Genomic DNA, 25730 nt, shown 5'->3' with positions numbered 1-25730 from the left:
GAGCCCCGGAAATGGCTCCTTCCTTTCCAGGGCTGCCCTGTTCCCCACCCCAGCCCCACCCCTCGGCTGCCCTCCCAGCAAGCCCAGGGCCCGCTTTCTTATTCCTTGGCCAACTGAGCAGCCCAGGGAGGCTGGATACTGCCTGCCTTTGGGACCAAGACTCTGGGCTGGAAATTGGGTAAGGACGTGAAGGGGCATGAGGTCCCGGATCTGGATTCGGTCCAAGCCTCACCTGGCCCTCCCCAGCCAGCTTTGGCCTGAGGAGCTCAGCGTCATCTTAAAGAAGCTCCCATTTCTCTCCAAGGACCATGGAAGTAGAAAGCTTGTGCTTGAGGAGGGATCAAGAGATTCTAAATGGAGACATTCTTCCTGCCTTTTCCTGGCCTTTCCCCTCTAGGAGTAAGCGCATTCGCTTAAATGAGTGAGCAGGCTTTCCCCCCAGCCAAGAGAAAAGTGTACACAATGGCAGTGGAGATCCTGGCCCTGACAGAGGGGCTGGGGGCGTGCAGGGGTGGGGAGTGTTGGGAGATGAGGCCGACGGGCAGGTGGGGCCCGGATCCGCAGGGACCAGCAAGCTGCCTTAAGCAGCCTGTGCCACAACCTGGCAGGAATGAGACAGACAGGGCAGTGACAACCAGATTCCCCCAGGAGCCCGTGCACACCGCCTTGCAGGCAGCTCTCAAGTTGGTCTCCACAGTTCTCTCCTTCTGTCATCTCCTGGGTTCCAGCAATAGCAAGTCTCCCTCCTGAACACCCCACCTTTGCTATCATGTCTTTCGTTCTCTTTTTCTAAGAAAAACCTTTAATAGATTTCTGGAGGTACACTTTCTGTACCATATCTTACAGGCGGGATTGTGTCCTCCACATCCGGTAGCTCGGAATGTAGTCTTTTGGAGACAGTAGCTAAGGTGATAAAGCAGTCAAAATGAGGCTAGTCCAGGGGGAAGAGCCTACTCCAACAAGAGGGGCATCCTTAGAAAAAGAGGGAGTTTGGACACAGACAGAGGGAAGACATGTGAAGACAGAAAAGGCGGGCATCTGCAGCCAGGGAGGGAGGTCCCGGGAGAAACCAGCCTTGTCAGCACCTTGATCCTGGACTTCCAGCACCTAGAACTGTGAGGAAATAACTTTCTATTAGTTAAGCCACCCAGTCCTTGGGACTTTGTTATGGCAGGCCCCAGAAAACCAGTGCATCACGCCCAGATGTTTTTAATATATTCATGGAGTTGTGCAACCATCACCTTCATCAGCTTAAGAATATTTTTATCACTCCAGAAAGAAATCCACACCCGTTAGCAGTCATTCGCCATTTCTCCCCCAGCCCTGGCTGCCCACTTTTTTTTTCTTTTCTTTAAGAACATTTTATTCTTTGAGAGACAGAGTTACAGAGAGAGACGGAGAGAGAGAGAGGGAGGAAGAATGAGCAAGAGGGAGGTCTTCCATCCTTTGGTTCACATCTTACATGTCCAGGACTGGATCAGGCCAAAGCCAGGAGCTTCATCCAGATCTCCCATGTGGGTGCAGGGGCCCAAGCACTTGGGCCATCCTCCGCTGCTTTCTGAGGTGCATTAGCGGGGAGCTGGATTGGATGTACAGAAACCAGGACTAGAACTGGTGCTCATATGGGAAGCCGGTGTTGCAGGCCGCTGCTTTACCCGCTGTACCACAATGCCGAGCCCTGAACCTACTTTCTATCTCCATAGGTTTGCCTGTGGTGGTCATTTCACAGGATAGTGCCTTGGTCTGTGTCTTGTCGCTGTAACATTATACCTGAGACTGTGGTTTTGGCTCTCAGTTCTAGGGGTAGGAAGTCAAGAGCGTGGCAGTTGCATCTGCTCAGTACCTGGTGGAAGCTTTGTGCATCACTGCGAGGTGGAGGGCATCACACAGAGGGAGAGCAGGCTTGAGGGGAGAGCTTGCTTTTATAGCAAAGCCACCTCTCCTTTTTTTTTTTTTTTAAGATTTATTTATTTATTTATTTGAAAGGCAGAGTTACAGAGAGGCAGAGGTAAAGAAAGAGATCTTCCATCTGATGGTTAACTCCCCAGATGGCCGCAATGGCTAGAGCTGGGCCGATCCAAAGCCAAGAGCGAGGAGCTTCTTCCAGGTCTCCCACATGGGTGCAGGGGCCCAAGGACTTGGGCCATCTTCTACTACTTTCCCAGGCCATAGCAGAGAGCTGGATGGGAAGTGGAGCAGCTGGGACTTAAAACGCAGCCATATGGGATGCCTGTGCTGCAGGCAGTGGCTTTACCTGCTATGCCACAGTGCCAGCCCCAAGCCACTCCCTTGATAACCCATTTTTCCACAAATGGATCATTCCATTCACGAGGGCAGAGGCCTCAAGACCCAATCACCTCCCAAAGGTTCCGCTTCTTAATGGCATCAGCATAGGAATTTGGGGGACACATTCAGACTACTGCGAGTGGTATGCAACATGTGGTCTGTGATGATTTTTCCCTTAGCACAGTGTTCTCAAGACGCAGCTCTGAGTGCATGCACCTTTAGTCGCCAGCAAGGCCGTGACTCTCTGAGGGCCCGCATCACGTCTAATTCATGCCTTTATTGCCACAGCACATGCCTGGCATGTGACGAGTTCTTTTTCATATGGAATCTTTTAATGTGATGAAGGGGGGGAAGTACACTAGAGAAAACTAGTGAATTCAGGCCAGTGCTCCTATCCAGCTCTCTGCTATGGCCTGGGAAAGCAGCAGAAGATGGCCCAAGTCCTTGGGCCCCTGCAGCCACGTGGGAGAACGGAAGAAGCTCTTGGCTTCAGATTGGCCCAGCTCTGGCCGTTGCGGCCATCTGGGGAGTGAACCAGCAGATGGAAGACCTCTCTCTCTCTCTCTCTCTCTCTCTCTCTGCCTTTCAAATAGATAAATAAATCTTAAAAAAAAAAAAAACTAACTAATGAATAGTCCTTAGGAAAGATTGCACACATGACCCTGCTAGTGGTTAATATTCAGGCCAAATTCCTAACACGTGCTAAAAGTAAATTTCTTAAAAATAATTGTAACATCATTTCTTAGACTTTGTAACCTTTGTGCTTATTAAAACCAATTTTGTAAAATTGTGGCAAGACAAATATTAACATAAAATTCATCTTCATCAGTTCTGGATAATGGGGAAGTTATCGCTGTCAAACAGAGGCAGGCATTGTGTGGGGTAAAAGCAGGTGACCAAGGCAGTCAGGGGCCCTGCTCTCAGGGCCCTCATATTTGGGGGTGGGAGGGATACAGTAGAAGCTCACCCATAAACACACGAGATGTCTCTAAGACCGTCTCCGGAGTTAGCCGAGGCGAGATCAGACAGGCAGGGAGGAATCTGTGTAGATCTGGCTGGAGCATTCCAGGCAGAAGAATAGCAGGTGGGAGAACAATGCTGACGCTTAGTAGAGAGAAGGTCAGTGTGGACCGAGTATTCAGCGAGGGAGAGAGTAATCTGAGATGAGATCTGATAGGCTGGGGCAGATCACACAGGGCTCTGAGGGCCAAGAGATAGAATTTGGATTTTATTCTAATGGAATAGGGAACATGAAGGGTAACTTAAAACTAAGTAGGCTGGGGGCTGGCCCTGTGGCCTAGCAGGTAAAGCCACCACCTATAGTGCAGGCATCCCATATGGGCACCAGTTTGAGTCCTGGCCATTCCACTTCTGACCCAGCTCTCTGCTATGGCCTGGGAAAGCAGTCCCAAGTCCTTGGACCCTTGCACCTGTATGGGAGACCCGGAAGAAGCTCCTGGGTCCTGGTTACGGATTGGTGCAACTCTGGCCATTGCAGCCATCTGGGGAGTGAACCAATGGATACAAGATCACTCTCTCCCTCTTTTCCTCTGCTTCTCTGTAACTCTGCTTTTCAAATAAATAAATAAATCTTTTTTTTTTTTTAAAACTAAGTTGGCTGTATACAAGAGAAAATGCAAAAATAATAATGACTTAAAAAAACAGAAGTTATTTTCCCCAGGTGAGAGTCCAGGGTTGATATGGTAGCTTCTTGGTCATCGGGAACCAGGATTGTTCTGTTTTCCCTGCTTTCTCACATTAGCTGATGGCTTTCATCCTTCCAGTCACATTGTGATCCAACATGGCTGCCGCAGCTCCCACCATTATGTCTGAATTCCAGGCAGCAGGAAGAAGGAAGGGAAGAAGGACTTTCTATTTGACTCTAATTCCTGAATCAAGCCCTCCCAGAAGCTCCACACATGGCTTGAAGGTGTATATTGAGAGATGGAATTCTGTCAATGGGGTTTCTCAGAAAGATTTATTTTATTTATTTGAAGGTTAGAATTAGAGAGAGAGAGGAGACAGAGACAGAAAAAAATAGATATCTTCCATCTGCTGATTCACTCCCCAAATGGCCACAGTGGTCAGGCTGGGCCATACTGGAGCTAGGAGCCAGGAGCTTCATCTGGGTCTTCCACATGGGTATAGGGACCCAAACACTTGGGCCATCTCCCACTGCTTTCCCAGGCCATAGCAGAGAGCTGGATTGGAAGAGGAACAGCCAGTACTTGACCTGGCGTCCACCTTGGTTGTGGGCATTGCAGGTGGCGGCTTAACCCACGCACCACAGTGCCAGCCCCCTGCCCGTGGGTTTTAGGCAGAGCAAGGACATGACGTGATTTGCACTTGAAGAGTTGTTCTAGCTGCTGTGTGGAGAATGCACTGTAGTGGGGCAGAAAAGATGGAAATGGTGTAGTGGGAGTAGAGGCTTGGTTTTCCGGCCTGACGTTGCCCAGATGTATGACCACCACATGGCCTTGAACAAGTGCCGGCTCCCCCTAGGCCTGAGTTGCCTCATAATCTGAATTGGGCTGGATTTGACAGGCACTCAGCTCCCTTTCTGCTGTGAGGCTAACGCGCCCGAGCTGTTTGTTTAGGGGGCTGGCAGTTCTCAGGAGGCTTCAGCAGAGCTGGCTCTGAGCCCTGGAAGAAGCCCTTCCCAGACACCCACTCAGTTGCACCCCTGGGTGTCCAGGGTGTGGGGGAGGGCTGTGGGTCTTGGCGAGCCTCTGGGGGGGCCTGGTACCCCAGCTCCCAGCCTTCTCCTGGATCTCTCCTGTCCTCTGTCCCCTGATCTCACCTCTCCAAAAGGCAGCAGCCTTCAGGACCTGGAACGCCAGTGCCAGGAAGAGGCAGAAGTCCTGCCCTGGACCCGCTTCTGGCTGTCTGTCCCTGCCCTCTGTCTGCCCCTGTGTTTCTCGTCTCTGCTTCCTCCAGGTCCTTGCCTCCCTCCCTGCCTCCCACACCGTGTCAGGGTCCAGGCTTAGTGAGCACAAGCAGCTCACACACAGCCACTCTGGGTGTCTGTCCTCAGAGGCCGCCCAACACAGCGGGAGAGACACCAGCGGAAGCCACGGTGCTCGGTTCCTCCCGTCCGCATCTTGCCTTCATTGCTGTTGCTGGCCCTCATGTCCTCTCTCTCCAGCGGCTTCTGCCTCTCTCAGTTTCTCTTTGCCTCTCCCTTTATGTCTAATTCTCTATTTTGAAATTATAAGATAACACCTGAGTATATCCTTAAAAGAAAATCACTATAGAACTATGTGGAAGTTACTATAAAAGGCCCCCTCACTTTCATCCCTTCCCCAATCTGATCCTGCCAAGAGACCACCATTATTTATGGGTTTTCCTAGACGCATAGACCCTGGTCTCCGCCTCTTTCTGTCTCTCTCTATTTTTGAAGATTTATTTATTTATTTTTGAGGCAGATATACAGAGAGAGGAGAGAGAGAGAGAGAGAGATCTTCCATCTGTTGGTTCACTCCCCAAATGGCCACAAGAGCTGGGGCTGGGCCAGGCCGAAGCCAGAAGCCAGGAGCTACTTCTGGGTCTCCCACGTGGGTGCTGGTACCCAAGGACTTGGGCCATCTTCTACTGCTTTCCCAGGCCATTAGCAGAGAGCTGGATTGGAAGTGGAGCAGCCAGGACTTGAACTGGCACCCAGATGGGGTCCTGGGGCTGCAGGCACAGCCTTAACCCGCTACACCACAGCATAGGCCCCTCTCCCTCTCTTTCCCTACCTCCCTCTCTCTCTCTGTCTCTCTCTTTCACACCACACACACACACACACACACACACCCCTTGTGTGTGTGTTTGGGAGTGACTGAGACTCACTCCCTCTGTCTTTACCTCTCTCTCTGGGCCTCTGTATCTGGCCTTTCTCATTGTCTCTGTTTCTTTTCCTTTCTCTGCTGTGCCTCACTCTCCTCATTTCTTTCTCATTCTATTTCTGCTTCCCTTAATCAAAATATGGTTTTTATTAACAGTTAAAAACACAATTCTCATACAAATAAAAAAATGAGCACTTAACCCATTAATGGGGGAATCAGCAGTGTGGTAAATCCAGTCCACAGAGGAACTGTGTATACTCAGTCACTGAAAGAGTCCTGGGAAGAGACTGCTAGGTCGTACTCAGATGGGTTAGTGCCCCACAAGGCAATGAAACTGTAACCTCTGGGCTCCCGTTTTAATTGGAAGGAGATCCGCAAGTTAACATGTAACTTCAGAGTGCAGTCCCAATCAACAGTAAATAAGTCCAGCAAAGCTACGCCCTCAAGAGGGTGACCCCGGGAGGGCTTGTGGAACACGCTCCTGTCTGCCTTTGCGTCGCAAGGACATCACTCGCCCTTTGGTCTCACTGCTAAGTTCCAGGTAGGCTTTTTCTTCACGTTTGTTTCTGTCTTCACCCCAGTCTCCCCCCATTACCACAGACCGTCAGCCTCTCTCTCTCTCTCTCTCTCTCTCTCTCTCTCTCTCCCTCTCCCTCTCTCTCTCTTCGCCTCTCTGATTTGGTCTCTCTTTCTTAACAAATTTATTTTTATCATCCTTCCCTAAGGGGATTAACCATGGGCTGGGACCTGCCCCGTGAGCCACAGGATAGGACAGAGCTTGTCAGTCTGTCTGCATTTCTTTGCAGAAGGGCAAGGAAATCAGATGGAAATTCTGAGAGCCTGCAGGAGAGGCCCTGAGAGTGTGTGGACGTGGCAGAGGGAGGCAGGGCCAGCGAGCTGCTGCAGTGGCTTCAGCTGGCTGGGGCGGAGATGACTTCACACCACAAAAATGTCTGAATCAGGAGAATACCCCACTTGGGATGGGGCTGGGAAGCCAGCACTGCAGTGGGGGAGGGAGGGAGTGTGAGACTCAGTGCTGGACCAGATGGGGCTGCTGGCTGTGATCTCTCGTGGCCCTTGGGTGTCCCGCGTTGCCCTGGGGTCTCAGGAAGGAAGCAATTCTTCTCCCATGTTGTAAATCAAAAGGCAGAGCCCAGCCTCTAGAGAAACCATTAGACAGACTTGGGGGTGCATCCTTGAAGCCTTCCGAGGCTCTAGCAGCAGGGGAGGGAGAGATAAGCAGGAGACGTAAGAGACAGGAGCAAAATGCTCAGCTTAAAGGCTGGCAGGTCTGTAAGTTGTGTGTCCTGGTGATTTTCATGCATTCCCTCAGCTGCAGAACCCTGGCTGACAAGTGAAACAGCACAACAACAGCTGCCTCCAGGGCTCCAAGTTGGGATGATCTGAGCTCATCTTGGTCCTCCTCCTGTGCCCTTTGGGAACTGTGGCCTTGCTAACTGTGACCTTGCTCAATAAACCCCATCTTTCAAATGAGCAAACTAAGGCCAGAGGAGAGCTGGTTTGCTAACATAAGTTTCTGATGTGGGAAGGACTCCTCGTCCAGTGCTCTTTTTAACAGCTCTGGAAGGACAGAGAGAGGAAGAGTTCAAGCAAGAAGGAAGGTGAGAAGAGAGCCGAAGGAGAGGAGTGGGCAGGAAGCAGGATACAGGTCACTTTGAAGTTCTCAGCATCGGCAGGTGCTGTATGTTGGCCACTCCTCCTGAAGAACGTGAGAGAGCCACTGTGGGTTTCCCTCCCGGAAAGGTCTGTCCAGCCCCTGTCAGTGAAGGTGGCCCAATAGGGGGTTTCTCCTGCTGGAGGGCTTTGTTTAGAGGTGACCAAATCTTTTAAAGGAGAGGAAGGCCTCTGGGTGGGGCCTCTGCTCTCCAGGCACACTGCAGAGGGGGCCATGTCTGCTCCCTGCCTGCACCTAAAGATGCCAAGTCCGCCTCCTGGAGCCCTGGTTTCCCCTTTGAGGGGATACTTGGCCTGCCTGGGGAGCCCCTTCTTTCTGATGCTGGGAAGAAGTAGACACTTCCTGCTGCCTGCCTGCCCAGGGTGACCAGACTGTGAGCCTCTGAGCAGTGGGGCCCTCGCCTCTCATGGCTCTCGCTGGACTCTGGGTACCTACCTTCCTACTCTCCATGATGCCCACCGCCCTTTCTGATACTCCATGATTCTGACAGGCTGTCCCTTCTTCCCAGGAATTGATATTTTTGTCATTTGCAATGCCAGTAAGTTGTAGATAAATTAGTGCCTTTCAGATGTTTTAAAAAAGATTTATTTATTTATTTGAAAGGCAGAGTTACAGAGAGGCAGAGAGAGAGAAAGAAAGGTCTTCCATCTGCTGGGTCACTCCCCAAATGGCAAAATGGCTGGAGCTGGACCAATCCAAAGCCAGGAACCAGGTGCTTCTTCCAGGTCTCCTACACGAGCACAGGGGCCCAAGCACTTGGGCCATCTTCCACTGATTTCCCAGGCCATATCAGAGAGCTGGATCGGAAGGGGAGTAGCTGGGACTCAAACCAGCACCCATATGGGATGCCGGCACTGCATGTAGCAGTTTTACCCACTACGCCACAGCACCGGCCCCCTAGACTTTTTTTTTAAGAAGTAGTGAATCATCTTTAGATATGAAATATTAGACAGAAGCCCTATATGTTCAACAGATTAAAACAGTTGTGTTCTGATTGAAGCATACATGGGCTGGAAGCCTGGAGACCTCCGCCCTCAGCCTTCGTCCTGCCCTGTAAGGCCCCCACATGGAACCCTTAGAGCTCCACAGACTGCAGTGTGGAAAGCAGTTCGGAAAGCAACTATCGAAGATTCATGACAAAAGGCCCTGAGGCAAGGCACAGGAGCCAGGAGTGGGGGAGATGACCTAATGGGGCAGTGCTGGGTCAGCCTCGCAGGGCGGCGAAGCCTGCCTAGGCTCAGGGAATGGGGCACAAAAGGAGATTCTGGCTGGAAAACTGGGTAGGGGCTGACCTGCTTACCGGCTGCCCTGCTCTGGGACCCCTGTGAGACAGATGGAGGCTACAGGCTGTCCCACGGGTGGGCTGAGTCACACAGCTCTGCCACGTCCTGGGCTGGCGGTGCCCTCATTATTCCTGGCTTCAGGGCTGCCGAGACTGAACAGGGGTTTGGTTTGCAGGCCACGTCAGGGAACACGTAAGAGCTGCCACGTCGCTGGGCTGGACTTACTGGGCCTTCCTCCCTCCTTCAGAAAAGATTTCCAGGCATGTGGGGTTTCAGGAGAAAATTGGTGCCTGCGTGTGAGTGTTCCCTGGACCTGGCCCAGCAGCTGCAATATTACAGATCCAGGTCTGGCGGGAGACAGAACCAATCCACTGCCGAGTTCCTCCAACTCTGTCTGGGCAGCAGGGAGACAGTTCAGGCCACAGGGAGCCTTGCACCATCAAGGTCAAGGAAATAGAGACCTGGACAAAGGCTAAAGGGTTACAAAACCAGTTTAAAAAAAAAATCTTGCCACTTAAAGAGCATTTGTCGTATCACCAGCATAAGACATTATCTCAGTGTGGTTTAATAGCAGGAACAATAAGCCAAAGCATCAGTAGTCAGCCTGGGTCCAGACCGAGCTCTGCCACTCACTGGCCAGCTGACTCAGGTTGTCACATCACCTTCTAGAAGCTCAGTGTCTTCTTCCTACAAGGGCTTTGGATCAAATAACCGTGTCCCAAGGAGTTTGCCACAGGACACAAGTTCTGTTTGATGAATGCAGAGATCCGTGAACGAGAGGGTTTCCAACAGGCTGCTTTTCTGCAGATGTTTCGAGGGCCTTTGTTGTCGTAATGCCTGGCAGGGCTGGGATGAATGCGGCCTTTCCCAGACTCACCTGAACCCAGCGAGCACTTTTTGCCCTGGAATGTGTTGTAACACTGATGTTTTGTGGAGCTCACTTTGGGAGACATCCGATCCCAAGACAGATCATCTATTTTGGAGCACTTAAGAGACACAACAGTGAGCCCAGTGCCTTACAGATATTACGTCATTTATTCCTCCCAGCCTCGTAAAACGGGCCAGGCTGCACTTTGCACTTGAGCAAGCTGAAGCTAGAGGGCACATAACATGCCAGAAGTTGTCTAGAATTCACCAACTTGCCCTGGAACCCAAGTCCGGTGTTCTGACTGCAAAGCTGGGCCTTCCGACCCCCCTCTTGTATTCCCTGACTCTCTAAAACCTGGGTTCACTTGAATCTGATCCTCAATTTGTACCCAGGAGGGTCAAGCAGGCCTTAAAATCACGTTCCTCTTCCAGATAAGGAAACCGGGATTTGGAGAGAAAGGAACAGACGTTAGGCAGGGCCGTGGGCGCAGGTCCTGCTAAGGGCAGAGCCCAAATCAGAACATGAACTGAGGTTTCCCTTCCGGTGGGTTTGTGTCAAAGTGAGCAGGAGCAGCCAGCGCACTGTTAGCCGTTTGTCACTTCAATGGAGGGCCAGGTCTGCGGGATGAGGTATCTCCGGTAGCTCTCACTGGAGCCCTGCGTACGGGCAGCTGGAGCAGTGGAGTCTTGGATCCAGTGTGAAGAGTTTGGGGATTTTCATTTCAGCTCCCACTGTGTGACCTTGGGCAGATGTCTCCATCTCAAGCCCCTCATGGGCTTCCTGAATCCTGACTTTAATACCGTATAAAGAAATGTGCCACTCAGCGATATCCAGGGGATAAAAGTCCTTTGTGGACTACAGGGAGCTGCAGGAGAAAGTCTACAACTGCTCGTGGTGAAGGGGGGCCGTGCTGAAGTCAGATTTCATCCTCTCTGCTTGGCCTTGCCCTGGTCCTGCCCAGGGAACCAGGGACCAGATGACAATGGGATCTTTGTGCCCTGCAGCCAATGGGAAGGCCAGCCTAGGGAAAGATACAGTAACAAGGCAATAGGCTGAGTCACCCTGTGATGCCTAGGCCTTCTTAGCTTGGCAGCCTTGACTGTGAGCCAGTCACACAAAGGTGCATTTGAGAGTTTGATACATAATCCCTAGCTCGAGGGAGTTAGTCCATCCCGTCCTCGCCTCCAGAGATTTGGGGCAAGCCAGATCTGGCCCCAGCACGGGCCTGGAGTTGTGAGGCTCAGCCAGGCCGAGCTGTCTTCAGTGTAGTGTTGGCCTTTACAACCCTAATACCCAGCCATACAAGGAGGGTGTGGGATTGGATAGGATTTAAGGGCCCCATGAGCTCCACGCTTTGAAAGAACGGGAGAGACCGAGTCTGGGTTTAGAGAGTGGGTGGGTTTATGGGAGGCAGTCCTGGACAGGAAGGTGGCCTAGGCACAGATGTGTACGGGGGAGCCATAGAGTGCGGGGGTCTGGAGTTGAACAATCTGTGTGAATTCCTGGCTTCCCCACAGTGGGGACTCGAGCGTGTTACTTAGTCCCCTGAGCATTTCTCTCCTCATCGTGGAAATTACAATGGGAGTTACACTTCCCCATGGTAGGCAAAAGAATGCCCTCTCCCCTGAAGATTTCCATGTCCTAAACCCTAGAGCCTGTCAATACGTTACCTGATGTGGCAAAAGAGTCTTTTCTGGTTAAGTTAGGGACTTTGAGAAGGGAGGATTATCCTGGATTATCCTGTTGGATCCAGTGGAACCATGAGTCCTAATAGGATGTATCCCAGAGAGGAAAAGTATGGGAGGGATGCACTCAGAGAATGGGGAAGGAGCCGGCATCCGGGGAATGCAGGTGACCTCTGGGAGCTGAAAAAGGCCAGAAAACAGATTATTCTCTGAGCCTACAGAAGGGCAAAGCCCTATGGCACTCTGATCTTAAGACTTTGGTCTCCAGAACTGTAAGATGGCAAATGTGTGCTGTTTTTAAGTCAGCAAGTTTGTGACAGCTTATTATAGTCACAGGACACAAATATACTATCTAAGTGTTGTGACGTTTAAATGAGCTAATGAACCTACGGCATTTTGCCCAGTGTCTGCTCAAGATCATTGAATATTATGTCTCTCTTCCCAACTGCTCCAGTGAGGCCTGCTCCCCCTTGGACCCACAAGTTCCCACAAGTGAAATTTATTTTCTGGTTTTTTTGAACCTGAAATATCCTATCAGGTGCTAGGGCCTGGAGATCTGAACCACTGAAATCCTAATGTTTCTGATACATGGCATTAGATGTTTCTTGGCCTTGTCTGTATTCATTTAACTTTCTGCTTGGTTGTTCTCCTCCTTGCCAAAGTCAATGAAACAGAACCTCTTACTCCCCATCCACGTATCCCGGCTCACATGCAGGCGCACTGGTTGCTTGTCTGGCCCCAGTCCACCTCCTAGAGATTGTTTATCAGGTGGTCCAGTGACAGAGACTGTGGACTTACTGAGCAGAAAGACAAGCAGGTTCTTGGTGGGCTTCAGAACCTGGCTCTGAGCCAGGAGCTGGGAGACTGGGCTTTGCACTGCAGCTCCACTGGTGATGGAGGCCTCCATTTCTCCATGTCTACACTGTGGGTTCTAATCCGTCATTTCTCCATGTCTACACTATGGGTTCTGATCCATATCCTGAACTCTCACTGCTCAGTCACTTGCTGAGATTATAGATGTTGAGGTCTTTTGGAATGGCCTAAAGGGAGTAGCGGAAGAGGTGGAGCAAGGGTTTCTTCTCCAAAGGGTAATGCTTGTTGCATTTTCAGTTACTGAAAAAGCAAAGCTCTCCCTGCCTCAGGGTCTTGGCACTTTCGTCTCCCCTTGCCTGGGAAACTGTTCCTCCAGCTGGTCTTCCCCACTCATTGTTCATCTTTTCTTCCCACTTTTCCTCCTCCAAGAGGCCTGCCCTGACTACTCCACCTAAAGTAGCCCTCTCTTGCTTTCTCATTACATTCAGTATATTTCAATCCACGGAAGTCCTCACAACATGAAACTAGCTCACTGCCAGCCTCCAGTTATTAGAATGCACAGAGTACAAAGGCAGAGTCTTTGCCTGTCCTACCAGTTGCTGTATTTGCAGTGCCTGGTAGAAGGTACAGCCACGATTAACTGAATGCATGAGGCAGCTGGGGTTCTGGAGTGTGAAGGGGCCTGGCTGTCTTGCACATGTGGGTGTTGCCAAGGCAGTGGGCTAGTGAGGTCCCTCTGAGTTCTAAGACTGGCTGGGATGCTAGTTAGGAAGGGCAGGATCGGAGTACAGTGGGTGCAACCTCCAAAGCCCAGATGGAGAATGTCTGGAGAGGGTGGTAAGGAACCAGCAGGGACCCCGGTGCATTGACTCCTCATTTTGAAGATGAAAAGCTGAGCCAGCCTAGTGAGAGGTCAGCAACATCCTGGAGGGTGTGGCCAAGAGTCAGTGGCTGTGTGGTCTGGAGTCCACAAATGTCAGGGTGCGGGGAGGGGTGGAGGATCTGGTCAAACACCTGTGCTCTGATATCCCTTAAACCTGGGTTTGAATCCTAATTTGCTATGTATATCGTGAAGAAGCTTGGGCAGGCTATTGATCTGAACTTTATTTCCCACGTCTATACGATGGGTGCCATGATTTTGGATGTTAACTTGGATGCTGAATGTCCCCTTAAGGCCCACGTGTTAAGGGTTTTGTTGCCAACATCTTATGTTAATGGTACTAAGAAAGTGGAAACTTATCTAATGAAGCTGTTTAAAAGTGGGACTGTGGGACTTGGAGGGGGTGATTTTATTGGGTTGGGCTGCTAGGATGGAGCCCCATGATTAAATCTTAGTGACTTTATTTATTTAAAGATTTATTTATTTGTTTGAAAGGCAAAATTAGATAAAGAGAGGGGTTGAGGGGAGAAAGCTCTTCCAATGGCTGGTTAACCCCCCAGTGGCTGCAATGGAGCCAGGAGCCTAGAACTACATCTGGTTCTCCCACACGGGTGGGAGGGGCTCAGGTTCTTCAGGCACCTTCCACTGCCTTCACAGGCACATTAGCAAGGAGGTAGAGCAGCTGGGGCTCAAACTGGTGCTCCTAAGGGATGGCATCATTGCAGGCAGTAGTTTTACCCACTGTGCCACAGCACAGGCCCCATCCTGCTGGCTTTATAAGAAGCCACACAGACATACACAGGTGTCCAGTTCCTTCTCGCCATGTGATGCTCTGGGCTGCCTCGGGGTTTCCAGCAAGAGTGCCAGCACCTGAATGAAGCTAAACCGCTGAGGGCCTGCCCAGTCTTGGACTGTGAACCTTCAAAATCATGACCCAAAATAAACCTCCTTCTTTCATAGATAGCTTGATTTCGGTATTACATTATACTGATGAAAAACTGACAAATACAATGGGGGTAATAATAATCCCTGCTTTACAAGTGATCTCCGAAGAAATCTGTGCAGAGAGCTTAGCTCAGTACTTGGCACATAGTAGGTGTTTAATAAACACGCATTCTTCTTACTGCTGTTCTTCAGTACAGTCTGTTTTACAGATAAAAAAAAAAAAAGTGTAGCTCGGCAGGAGCTGCGATGAGCTTCCAGTTACTCAGTGACTCAGTGACAGAGAGGGGACTCGCACCCGGCTCTATCATGCCTGGCCGCATTGCACTTTGCTCCCTTCCTGTAAAGCCCTTCGTGGTGGCAGGAACCCCAGCCTTGGTCCTAGAGGTCTCCTTTCTAGGTAAGAGTCATCCTTGCATCAGAGGCTCCTGCTCTTCCAGTGTGCTCTTGTTCCAGTGAGAACCTCTCAAATGTTCTAATCTGAGGGTTCCTGGCTCAGGGGTCTCCACAGAGGCCTGAGAGTGGCCCCCAGAGGCATCTCTGTGCCAGAGCTTCAACCCAGCCCCAACCTGCTCACCAATTCCTCACGCAAAGGCCTCATGAGAACTCTAGCCAAAGACTGGGAATAGTTCCATTGGCCCATCCTCATCAGAGTCATCAACTTAGTTTGGGAAGAAAAACACAAAGCTCCAGTTAATTTTAGTCTCTACGATGCCTGGGAGCTATAGCAACCAATTCTATAAAAGCATACATCTGCCCAGATGGCAAAGCAGATATCTGGGGCATCCACCACACCCTGTATTCAACAGAGGCCAACAGTTCTTGGCTTTGGGCCCAGAAAGAGGCCTTGGGGGTCATCTAGAGCAGAAGTTCATTCTTGAATTCCTGATAGCTCCTTATGGGAACCTGGAGGAAGCTATGAATCCTTTCTGCAGAAAAGCTCACCGACCTCTTTTTTTTTTTTTTTTTTAAGAGTTTATTTATTTATTTGAGAGGTAGAGTTACAGAGAGTGAGCAGGAGAGAGAGAGAAAAGTCTTCGTTCGTAGGTTCACTCCCCAAATGGCCGCAACGGCTGGAGCTGTGCTGATCCAAAGCCAGGAGCCAGGTGCCTTTTCCTGGTCTTCCACGTGGGTGTAGAGGCCCAAGCACTTGGGCCATTTTCTACTACTATCCCAGGCCATAGCAGAGAGGAGCAGCCAGGACTAGAACCGGCGCCCATGTGGGATGCCGGCGCCCGCAGATGGAGGATTAACCTACTTGCACCACGGTGCCAGCCCCTGCACCAACTTCTACATTTGATGATCTCATGAAGACTAGTGGTGGGCATTGTTCTAGACTGTTCTAGACTGGAGCCCTAGCAAAAGATAGCCCCCTTCTTCATTCAGAATGGCAAATGGAAGTTCATTCACTTATTGAAAAAGCGTCCATTGAGAGCCAACTTTGCAGGGTCACCATTCAACACAGCACATGAAGTCGCTGTTCTCTTGGAGCGTCTGTCCAGCAGGGGAGAAAAGTGCTGGAAAAGAAATGAAACAACGTAAGGTGATGAACTGTGCCTGAGGGAGGTGAGGGGACAGGTTAGGTTGAGAGTGGTCAGGGACAGCGTCTCTGAGGAGGTGACATTGGAACAGAGACCTGAAGGATGAGAAAGGTCCAGGCACAGGAAAATCAGACGAAAGAATGTCTCTGGAAGAGGTGAGAGCAAGTGCAGAGATCCTAGGGTGGGGCCAGCTTGGGGTAGATGAGAACCTGAAAGGATGCCAGTGCAGACAGAGCAAAGTGGACATGAAGCAGTAGGAGGCAAGGACAGCACCAGCGTCTGGGTGGGTGAGGGCTACAGTGTAGCAGTTTAGCGTAACAATGTTTCCTGCTTCATCTCTTTCCATTTTGTTCAACCCCAACCCATGGTTGAAGGTCCACCTCTTCCAGGAAGCCTCTGCCAATCTGCATCCCTGGGATAAGCCTTAGAGCCTGTACCGCTCACTTGTGCAATAAGGAATGGGCTTTCAGCAAAACCCAGCTCCTTGAGGACAGGGCAAGGTATTCTTGTACCTCCCAGAGGGAGGGCATGTGACAAGTATCCAGCCAAGACCTGTTCCTCTGAGCAGCTCGCATGCTGTAGGAGTGAGCTAAAACGTGCAGTCAGCCTGCTTAGAAGACAGTTAGCCAGTCAGCCAGGCCGTCCTAGGCAAGTCACTGCCCCTCTCGCTTCGACCCTCTGTCACCTTGGGCTTTGCTGTGAAGACAGAAGGTCCTCAGTAAGTCCTGACTATTGTTGCTGCCATGATTATGATCCATGTCATCAATCGCCTTATCTGTTCTATTCTGAGGACACAGGTCTCCCAGCGGGAAGCCTACTCAGTCTTGCCTCTCTCGGTGCAGCAAGCAGAGTTAGAGTGGTTTCAGTTTTCTTTTGTTTAAGTAAAACCCCAAATCATCAAAGATGATGCTTCCACTGTTTTGTGTACAGAGGCAAGTCCTGGCCTTGCCTTTGTCAAAATCACAGCGGCCTTGAATTGCTGTGTCTTTCTCAGCATTGCCTAATACTCGTGTGGAATCTTGGAAAGATCGGAAGGGCCTCGTCCTGCCTGGGGGCCCTGGGTCTTCCCTCACACAAGGAGGAGGCTGTTCTCAGTGATTCGTGCCGGCCCTTCCAGCCCTGGCACTCGGGGAGTCTGTTTAGGCGGCAGCCCCAGAACAGGATCGGGTGTTTGGTTAGGACAGCCTAGTGCGAGGAGATGGAGAAAGAAATCAGAGACAGCTTTGGTTGTGCGGAGAAGGCGGGGGAGTGGGGGAGTGAGGGGAAGGAGGAGACAGAGGAGGAGGAGGGACAGGGTGGAGGGGAGAGAGACCCAGCCCCTCGCTCTGAGTGGCTTCCTGTTGCCGTCTCTAAACCTCTCCACATTCCTGCAGATCTTCAGACTGCCCGGAGAGCTCTGCCTGCTGCCTGCCTGCCACTGAGGTACACGACCCTGCCCGGCCTGCCCTTTCCTCTTCCACCCCGACTCCCAGGTCACAGCTCCGGCTTGTGTGCAAGGGAGGGGCCGCCGTCTGGGGACGCGAGTCTCCTGTGGGCTCCATCACGCTCCGTCTGCCTGTTGCTTTTCCGAGACGGACTCACAGAGGCATGGGGGCTCCCTTTTAGGTTTGCAGGAAACAATCTCATGGTGTCTCTGGGGGAGGGTTTCTCTCCCGCTCTCTCTCTCACATTTCTCACTGTGTCTGGCTTTTTGCCCCTTTTGCAAATGTGGCTGCCACCTCTTTTCCTGGGAATCTGGTCCCGTCACAGCTGCCACAGGCATTTGCCTTGCCCCAGGTCCCAGGAAAAGAAACTCCTAGACTTGGTCTTGGTCAGGGAGGGGGGCGGGGTGTGTGCTCTGTTTTCCATACGGGACTTGGCACAGAGGGTAGATTCGTGGCACAGAGGGTAGATTTGTGTCTGCGAGGCAAATTGGGAGGCCTTACCTTCCATCAGCACCCCCAGCAAGGCCCCTGTCTGCCTCCAGAACCACCCCCCCCCACTGCCCACCCCCTATGACACAGGCACCAGGCACAGCCCATTTTGGGTCAGGCATTGCTCCCACCCTGGGTTCCAGGATGGGCCACACAGGAACTCGCCAGCAGGAGCCCTTGATGATCTAGATCTAAGGAGCACAGATATCCACATCCAGCCTAGGTAGGGGATGTAACAGACCAGAGGGTATGGCCAGGAGGTGTCGAAAAGTGGGGAAGGGGTGCCCATCTCATGCTGGACCCCTACACGGGACTGGTGTCCAGCGGCTCAGGCTGTTGGGGCTTCTTCAACCCAGCCCCCACCTTTCTCCACCTCCCGGCCAGTTGTTGAGTGGACTCTGAGTGTCCTGACAGGCGCCAAGATGGGTGCTGGGCTGAGGCTGGCCAACCGGGGCAGAGAGCGGCTGGTCCTCAGGAGAGCACAGTGTGTGGTGGCAGGGAAAGTGTTCTCGCCAGTAACGCAGGAGGGTTGCATTTCTAAGCCTCAGATCAGGAGCAGGACTGCAGGCCTTGGGCACACTTTTTAGGCGTGATCTTGGGTAAGTGTCTCCCCTGCACTTCGCTTCCCTGTCTGTGAAGGAAGAGGGCTGGGCTTGAGGGCATTTGGGGTACCATGTGGCCCGTCAGACTTTCCAAGGAAGTCTCTTACCTGGGATCCATGGACTGGCCTTTTAGTGGGCTTCAAGGCATCAGCAGGCCCCTTAAAATTGTAGGCACGGTGTGCGTGTGTGTGTGTGTGTGTGTGTGTGTAAGAGAGAGACAGAGACAAAGAGAATGGCGTTGACAGTTTTCAGCCTTCAGATTTTCTCATGTGGATGCAGGATCCCCTACGTGGCCAAGGAGGAAGTGGGGACGGGAAGCACACCCGTATTACAGGAGGCTGGGCCACTTTACAGTGGGAGACTGGGAAAGAGAGAGTTAACTGGAAACCATCAGCTGCCACATCGACAAAGCCTGGTGCCGAGAGGGGGAGGAGGGGCCGAGGGGGTTGTCTGGAGAAGGAATCACTTTAGAAACTTTCTCCAAGTCCCACCCACCAAAAGGCTCTTCTCTGCCTGTGACGCCCCGTGACTCACTCTCCGAGGAATGCGAGTTGCCACGGTAACCTTTTTTTTTTTCCAGGGTCTCTGATTGCTAGCTGGGAGGGGATGCTGAAATGGGATCACTCAGAACTTCAGGCTAGGTTTGCTTGTCCCCTGCCCTACCCCAGCCCAAAATACAAGGATCATAGCAAACCCTAGGCCCTGCCTCTCTGATCCCCTAGGGCCCCAGAGAAGTGGTAGGCTGCAGGAAGATTCCTGGGCTGGGTGTCTGAAGACCTGGATTCTAGTTCTAGCTGCGCTATTGGACCTTGAACTCATCCCTTCTCCTGCCGAGCCCCCATTTCCTCCTTGGTTCAAGAGCAAGGACAGCAGCGCTCCCTGTGGGTTCCTGTGGGTGCAGTGGGATGGGGTCCAGGGATATTCCCTTCATAGATGGGGTGGGATCAGTCCCAGCTCCTCTCTGGCAGCTCCATCAGCTCAGGGTTTGTTCAGAAATTCCCTTTGCTAGAAGTGCTAACAGGCAGATTTTAAAAATAAGATTGTTTAAATACATTTTATATGGAAACCTTCTTGTTTATGTCCCAAGAGTGTTGTGTCCTCCAGTGTAGAAAGAGCACTGGCTGAGGGCGTGAGCAGACCTGAGTTCTAACTCCAAGTGTGTTTCATGGGGAAAGATACTTCCCCCTATCTGGGCCTCAGTTTCCCAGTCTGTTAAGTGGGGGAACCTAAGCTAGGAAACAAGAGCGCAGGGACCAGGGGATTTTAGGTTGTGTAATGGTCATTCTAAAATCTTTATCATTGGCAGACTTGTCAACCAGTAACAGGGCTGGGGCTCGCTACTCACAAGAGCCACTTCCCTTGCTGAACCTAAGTTATAAACAGAAAGGAAGATGGAGGAAGCAGAGAACTGAGGATGTGAGGTAAACAGTAGGATATTTGGCTTTTGAGATTATAAGGTGGATAGATGGGTATGCGGTGATAAACAGGGAAAGACACAAACTCACAGGGAGGAAGAGCACGAACACTGATTGCACCAGCAGACACTCAAAGCACAGTTAAAAGTAAGTGTCCCCATACCTGAGTGCACAGAAAACCATGCACTCACATCCGTCTCCCTGGTGGCCTTTGACTGGCACATGTATGTAAGTGCTAGGCGCACATTTGAGGTAAGTGAAAACTCTGACCTTCGACCTGTTACACTGAAGCAGACAGGAACACACAGATACACCAACAGTTGCATGAAGAGGCCCTCAAGGCCACATGGAACTTACGCAGACACACCATCAGGTGTGCAGACACACACTGCTATTTGCAGCCATACATGGATGTGCACAGACATAATATGGATCATGACAAGGAGAGATATGTAACACATGTATACCACCTGACTACTTCTATATTTTAGAGAGAGGGAGATTAAGGCCCAGGAGGGGAAAATTACTCACTTGAGGTTGCCCAGCAAATTGGAGTCTGAGACAAACTTCCAGAAGTTTGGAACCATGCAGACCTTGCCTTCTTGGAGCTTATGTACCTTCCTCTATGGGCAATAAGCCCTGTGAATAATTAACATTATTCTATATTATTCACTATGAAAAATAAGTGACAGGCAGCACTTTCTCTCTCCCCTGTGTGGGTCTGTAATGACCTATCCTAGCCCACATGGCTTTAGCGTTAGAACCAAAGGCCCAGCTCCAAATGGCTAATAGGTGGGGACTTAACTGTTTCCCACTGGCTCCATCCCTAACCTCTTCTCAAAGGGAGAGAAGGGAAGGCTAGTGCTGAGCTTTCAGCCAGCTCTGGGAGTTAATGAAACTATCCTTTCTCCTTAAAACAGAACCTGGTTCCTCCTTTCTTCCTAACCCTGACCTGGAACGCAGGGACGAGGTCAGCAAATAGGGACTTGACAGAATTATTTAGAAAAATAGCGCCCTTCTCAGCCAGGTGATGTCTTAGGTAGGAAATCAACTCAGCCCTCGCCTGCAAGGCCACAGAGCTTGCTTTCGGTAAGAAAAATATGATCAGAGATACCAGTTCTCTCCAGAGCTAGGTTCCTTCAGAAACTTGGTATTAACTCTTACTGGGAAGTTCCTCTGGGTCATCTTGTGTTTCTCATGGCTTTAAGATTTCAGATTGATTGGGTGAAAAACGTGAAGTGTGATAAACATTTGGAGGTTCCTGAGCAGCTGGAAGTTTGGCTCAGATATCAGCTTGCTGTATGACCTTGAGAGAATTCTTTTCTCTAAGACTCAGTTTCTCTCTCTCTAAAATGAAAGACATGGCAAAGATATTTCACACAGCCTGACAACACCAGTCCCTCGGTAGTGGCTATCAGAACTGTGGTCAGGATCCTAATGCCACTCCAGGCATCATGTGAGAAAAGACCAATTGATCGATTAATTATGTCTACTGCACGCGAGAGAGGGCCACTGCAGGAATATAATGCCATATATTTGCTCCCTGTGGGACCTCTCAGGCCTCTCCACTTGTGACAGCCTGGATACTTTGATGCTATTTCTCATCCCCTCCATTTGTGGTCACCTATGATTCAGCAGCGGTCCCTCTAGAGGGAGCCAAGGAGGAAACGTGAGGCCGCACCCAAGCCTCCGTTAGCCACAGTGAAACGTGGCATCTTAGACGTGATGATGGACTCAGTCCGGCTGATTCCAGCTGCGAACCCCAGAGCCACCTCTGAGCTGCCCCAGAAACTCTCCATTCCCAGGGTTTAGCACCCATGACACCCTAAACATTTTCCTTGGCCTCTTCCCTTCCAGCAAGAACTTTAGAAGCAGGATCAGGAAGTCAAAGGCTAAGTTGGGACGGGTGCTGCTCCAGTCGGCAGAGGTGACTGAAAGCGTCAGAGCCGAAAGGGGGCGTAGGGAGCACCTTGGCCAAGAGGTTCAATCTGTGTTCCTGGAAGAACCTAGAGATGCACCCAGGTGTCCCAGGGGGGCATCAGAGTGTGTGAGCCCTCAGCCCCCAACTCCACTCCCTATTGCCTGCTTTAGCTTTTTTACTTCTTGCCTATTGATTAAAGGACAATAACCTTTTCACATGTTTCAGCAAATGCTAGAAGGTTTCAGCTATTTGACTTTTGGACCTCTGGAGAAGAATTTTCTGGAAGAAAGGATTCTCTGGCTTACATAATTTTGGGCTGTACTCATCTCAAACAACCTCCTCTTGTACAGACGGGCTGCGTAGGTCAGGTCTGGAGAGCAGAGACCTCCCCAGGTTGGAGCAGCAGAACTGGCCTGGCTTGGCCCCCACCTCTCTGGAGTCCATTCTCCCTCCTCCTGGGGCCCGGCTCCCCGGAGGGCCTGGCTCACAGCTTCCTTTATTAGCCTCGGACTTGTTTCCCTCTCTTTGGGCTTGTTTACCACCAACATGTGTTTTTGGAACCCTTGTTTCCAAGCCAAATGGTGGGAATGAGCTGCTTGGCTTGCGTCAGCAGCCCAGCTAAGAGGCTGGCCTGGGGCCTGGCCTTTGTCACCATGTCCTCTGGAGGCTGTGCTGGCGTCTCTTAAACCAACAGGAGCAATATCTCCTTTGTTCCCCTCCAACACTCCTTCCTCCCTAGGCCTACAGACAAAGAGCCGGGGTTCTTGCCCTGGATTCTTGAGGGGGATGGAGAGTCCAGGACCCCTGGATTTGAAGAAGTTCTCCCAAACATTGGTTACCTTTTTATCTGTATTGTCTTGTATAGATCACCTTGCAAGGTAGGTGTGCTATTCCTCCCATTTTACAGAGGAGGAGACAGTTGAGGCCCAGAGAGGTAAAGTTGGTTTCTGAAGGTCCCACAATTGGTAAGTGGTAGAGGTGGCATTTGAACCTATACAAGCTGGCTCCAGAGCCCATGAGCTTATCTTTTTCCTGCAAACCTCTGCAAAAGCTTATGACACTCTGAGAACTATGGAAGCCACTAATCACATGTAGCTATTTATTTAACACTTAAATTCATTAAGTTGAACCACAACTTAAAATTCAGTCCTTCATTTGCATTGGCAACACTCCAAGTGTTCATAACCACATCTGGACAGCAGTGGCCATATTAGACAATGCAGATATAGAGTATTTTTATGAGCTCAGAAAGTTCTATTGAGTTGTATTGCTCCGTAAACTCTTTCATTCCCATCAGGGCCAGTGATTCCAGCTCAGATTCTGTGTTTCACATTCTAAGCATCAGTGATTCCAAGAACCACAATCTGAAATTATAGAATTCTGAGATTTCCCCCAGTTCTGACATTCGGTGGCTTTCAGTGTCCAGGGCGAGCCCGAAGGCGGCCCTGTATGTTCTGTGGGAGATGAACTGGGGGCTGGCTGTACTTTTCCATCCCCACAGTCTTTCCAAAGAAAGAGAAGTGACCTCAGCTTCGGGTCCTGCTGGCAGCCAGGGACGGGTTTTCAGCCATCTCCAGAGCAAATAAAGGCAAAAGGAAAGGACTCAAAGTACGGAACAGGAGGCGGCAGTGGTGAGGTGGGGGTAAGGGTGAGGGGTGTCTGTGTTTGGTGGCCACCCCGCCAAGGGAAATACACCTCCTCTTCCTCCCATGGCCCAGAGCAGTTTTCCTTCCAACACCTTGGGCAGTTCACAGCCCAACTGGGCTGCACTCAGGTGACCACCTCGGGAGGGAGTGGCTGCCAAGCGAAATAGTAAAATAGCATGTGCTGACATAGAGAACTTGCCAGTGGTGGAGGGAGCCCCATGGGGCCTCACCCCGGTCCTGCCACTTGTGCCCTGGGGCTATTAGCTGTGGGCAGATCCTACCTCCGTCTAAGTCTCAGTTTTCTCATCTGCGCTCTTAGGTGGAGAGACATGCCTGGAAGCTCTGATGGGACGCTTGACTATGAACACACTCTGGGAAGGGGAACCATATGCATTGTCATAGAAAGTTGCAAAGGAGGGGGTTCTCATTCAGTGCTGGCCACTTCGATCCAGGCGCTGGTGCACGTCTGGTTCCGGAGGATCACAGCTACTGCGTCTGAATGCTGCACCTCCCTGTTCTGGCCCTCTGCAGTGGTGGTCGCACCGTGCAAGCTTTGCACAATGGACACCGGCCTCTTTGGTCAGGGGTGTTTTAGAGAACCGCGGAGAGGTTCCTCATGGGTTACTCAGGGAGGATGGCTGTGCATCCAGATTAGCCCAGCTGCTTCCTTTCCCTGCATCCCCTCGTCTGGAGGAAAGGGTTCTGTTATGTAACATTGCCCAAATTTGGAAAACCACTCTCGGCCAAGGACTTGTGTTCTGTTTTTAATGGTCTTCCTCTCTGCGTTTCTCTCCCACCACACCCCAGTGTCTGAGCTCCGTCCCTGTTAGGCTCACCCCAAGTCCTTGAGAAGGGAGGCTTGTCCATTTGGGGTGGACCTGAATGCTCCTCCTCAGGGAAGCGGGACTCGGACCCTTCCACGCCTGTCTGCCTACATCCCAGTGTGGTCAGAAAGCTCTAGAGGGTCAGTGTGCATGAGAGAATGCTTTGGAAACCATGAAGCAATACCAGACTTGGAGCCAGGGATGGGATGGCAGACAGGGTGGGTGTGCAGCAGGAAGACGGCGAGGCAGGCCAGATGGAAGACTCAAGCAGCAAAACCCTTCCCTGGTCATGGCGGGAATGGGAGTCTGCTCAGGTGAGGGACGTGGGCTCAGGAACTGTCAATCCTCTTGGCTGTCTAACTGTGAAGCTTTTCACATCTCCACTCCTAGCCGGGCTCTCCCCCAAGGACGTGGCCTCGCTGGCATTACTGCCCAGATGGGGTGACTCTGTTCTAGCTGCCACTCTCACTTCGACCTTTCAACTTTAGTCTCAGACAAGGCCTTTGTTGATGTTTTCCCTCCTGTTGCATTCGTCCAAAGCCACATGCAGGAGCTGTTTTACTTGTGTCTTCCAAAAGGGGAAGCAAGGAAGAAGATTTTTTTTCCACTTATGTCTGGGGGAACAAGTGAGCAACTGTGTGTAGGGGAGGAATATTCCAGAAACTGCCTGGAAAGGGAATACTGGACTCCTCTGGGAGTTGGGGTTATCATGAAGCAGTGCCAAACCCCAAGGTCAATTCCTTTAAATTCCTGTTAGTTTTGTTTCATGCAGACTTCATGAAATGAGGGGTAAGATTTTGTGTCTCTAAATATTATAACCCAAGTGAAGATGGGCAGCACCCAAGGAACTGTGAAATGCCAAGGCCAGCATGTGCCTGTGACATTTCCAGAGTATTTTTAAGGTCGCAGTTTACCTAGTCTAACTTTCTCGGTTGATGGATGGGCAGTCAGATTCCCAACAGGATGAAGGACTTATACAGCAAGACAGTACTGAGGTAGAACAAGCCCTGGCACTGGATTCGAACATGAGTGTTTTTTCCTGGGGTACCTTCCACCACCATGCTTGGTCAGCTGAGAAATCTTGGGAACAACTAGGGATGATGAGCCTGATATGAGAGTTTTGGGACAACTCAAGAGGCAGAGGGAGTAGGTTTATTCTGTGTGACTACAGAAGAGGCGATGGGACTGGCTGGGACAGGTATAAGGGAGGCATATTTGGAACAGGATATAAGGGAGGAACTGTCTAAAGCCATTTGGACGTGGAAGGCCATTTAGTTAGTGCAAGAAGGAAAATGTCTCCACCACAGATTCTCTCTTAGGCTTGGCATCAGAGAAGAGTCTGCTCCAAGACCCCTTATAATCATGAGAGTCTAGAGAATACAGCCCAACATGCAGGAAACAAGGTTTTCATGTGGCCAAGGCAGAGGAGTTCTCTAGACCTCAGCTGACACACCCCTTCTGCAGCATAATGAAGGAAGCATCTGGGCAGTTTCCCTAGAGGGTCCAGAAAAGTGTTGTCCCTGCTGGAGAAAAACGTGACCATCCTCAGGTGTGCACAGGCCACACTGCAAGACTACTGCTGTTTGTT

At 51.0% G+C, this 25730-nt stretch overlaps 1 protein-coding gene and 2 long non-coding RNA genes across 8 annotated transcripts in view; 1 reads left to right on the top strand and 2 right to left on the bottom strand.

The window, feature by feature from the left end:
* The first annotated feature begins 6376 nt into the window (after positions 1 to 6376).
* The window catches only part of SPARC (secreted protein acidic and cysteine rich), a 31276-nt gene continuing 11922 nt past the window's right edge, over positions 6377 to 25730 (top strand). For 2 of the 6 annotated variants that reach the window (XM_070076343.1, XM_070076342.1), the window contains exon 1: positions 18760 to 18895. In XM_070076343.1, the coding sequence (XP_069932444.1) occupies positions 18881 to 18895 (15 nt within the window). In that variant the 5' untranslated portion in view covers positions 18760 to 18880. Of the gene's footprint in view, positions 6655 to 17179; positions 17244 to 18759; positions 18896 to 25730 lie in introns of those variants that run through there. The other 4 variants (XM_070076344.1, XM_051844399.2, XM_008255285.4 and 1 more) reach the window with 4 other exon arrangements.
* LOC138850197 (uncharacterized) lies at positions 8379 to 9451 on the bottom strand. Its single transcript, XR_011389835.1, has 2 exons — positions 9110 to 9451; positions 8379 to 8606 (listed from the first exon to the last, which is right to left on the bottom strand). It is a non-coding gene; the product is annotated as an uncharacterized lncRNA (long non-coding RNA).
* On the bottom strand, positions 15233 to 18627 carry LOC138850196 (uncharacterized). The gene is made up of 2 exons (XR_011389834.1): positions 18444 to 18627; positions 15233 to 15797 (listed from the first exon to the last, which is right to left on the bottom strand). It is a non-coding gene; the product is annotated as an uncharacterized lncRNA (long non-coding RNA).

This window comes from Oryctolagus cuniculus, chromosome 6 (assembly GCF_964237555.1).
Source record: "Oryctolagus cuniculus chromosome 6, mOryCun1.1, whole genome shotgun sequence".
Classification (NCBI taxonomy): domain Eukaryota; kingdom Metazoa; phylum Chordata; class Mammalia; order Lagomorpha; family Leporidae; genus Oryctolagus; species Oryctolagus cuniculus.
Note: the sequence above shows the minus strand (reverse complement) of the source record. Positions and strands in the feature narration are given on the sequence as shown.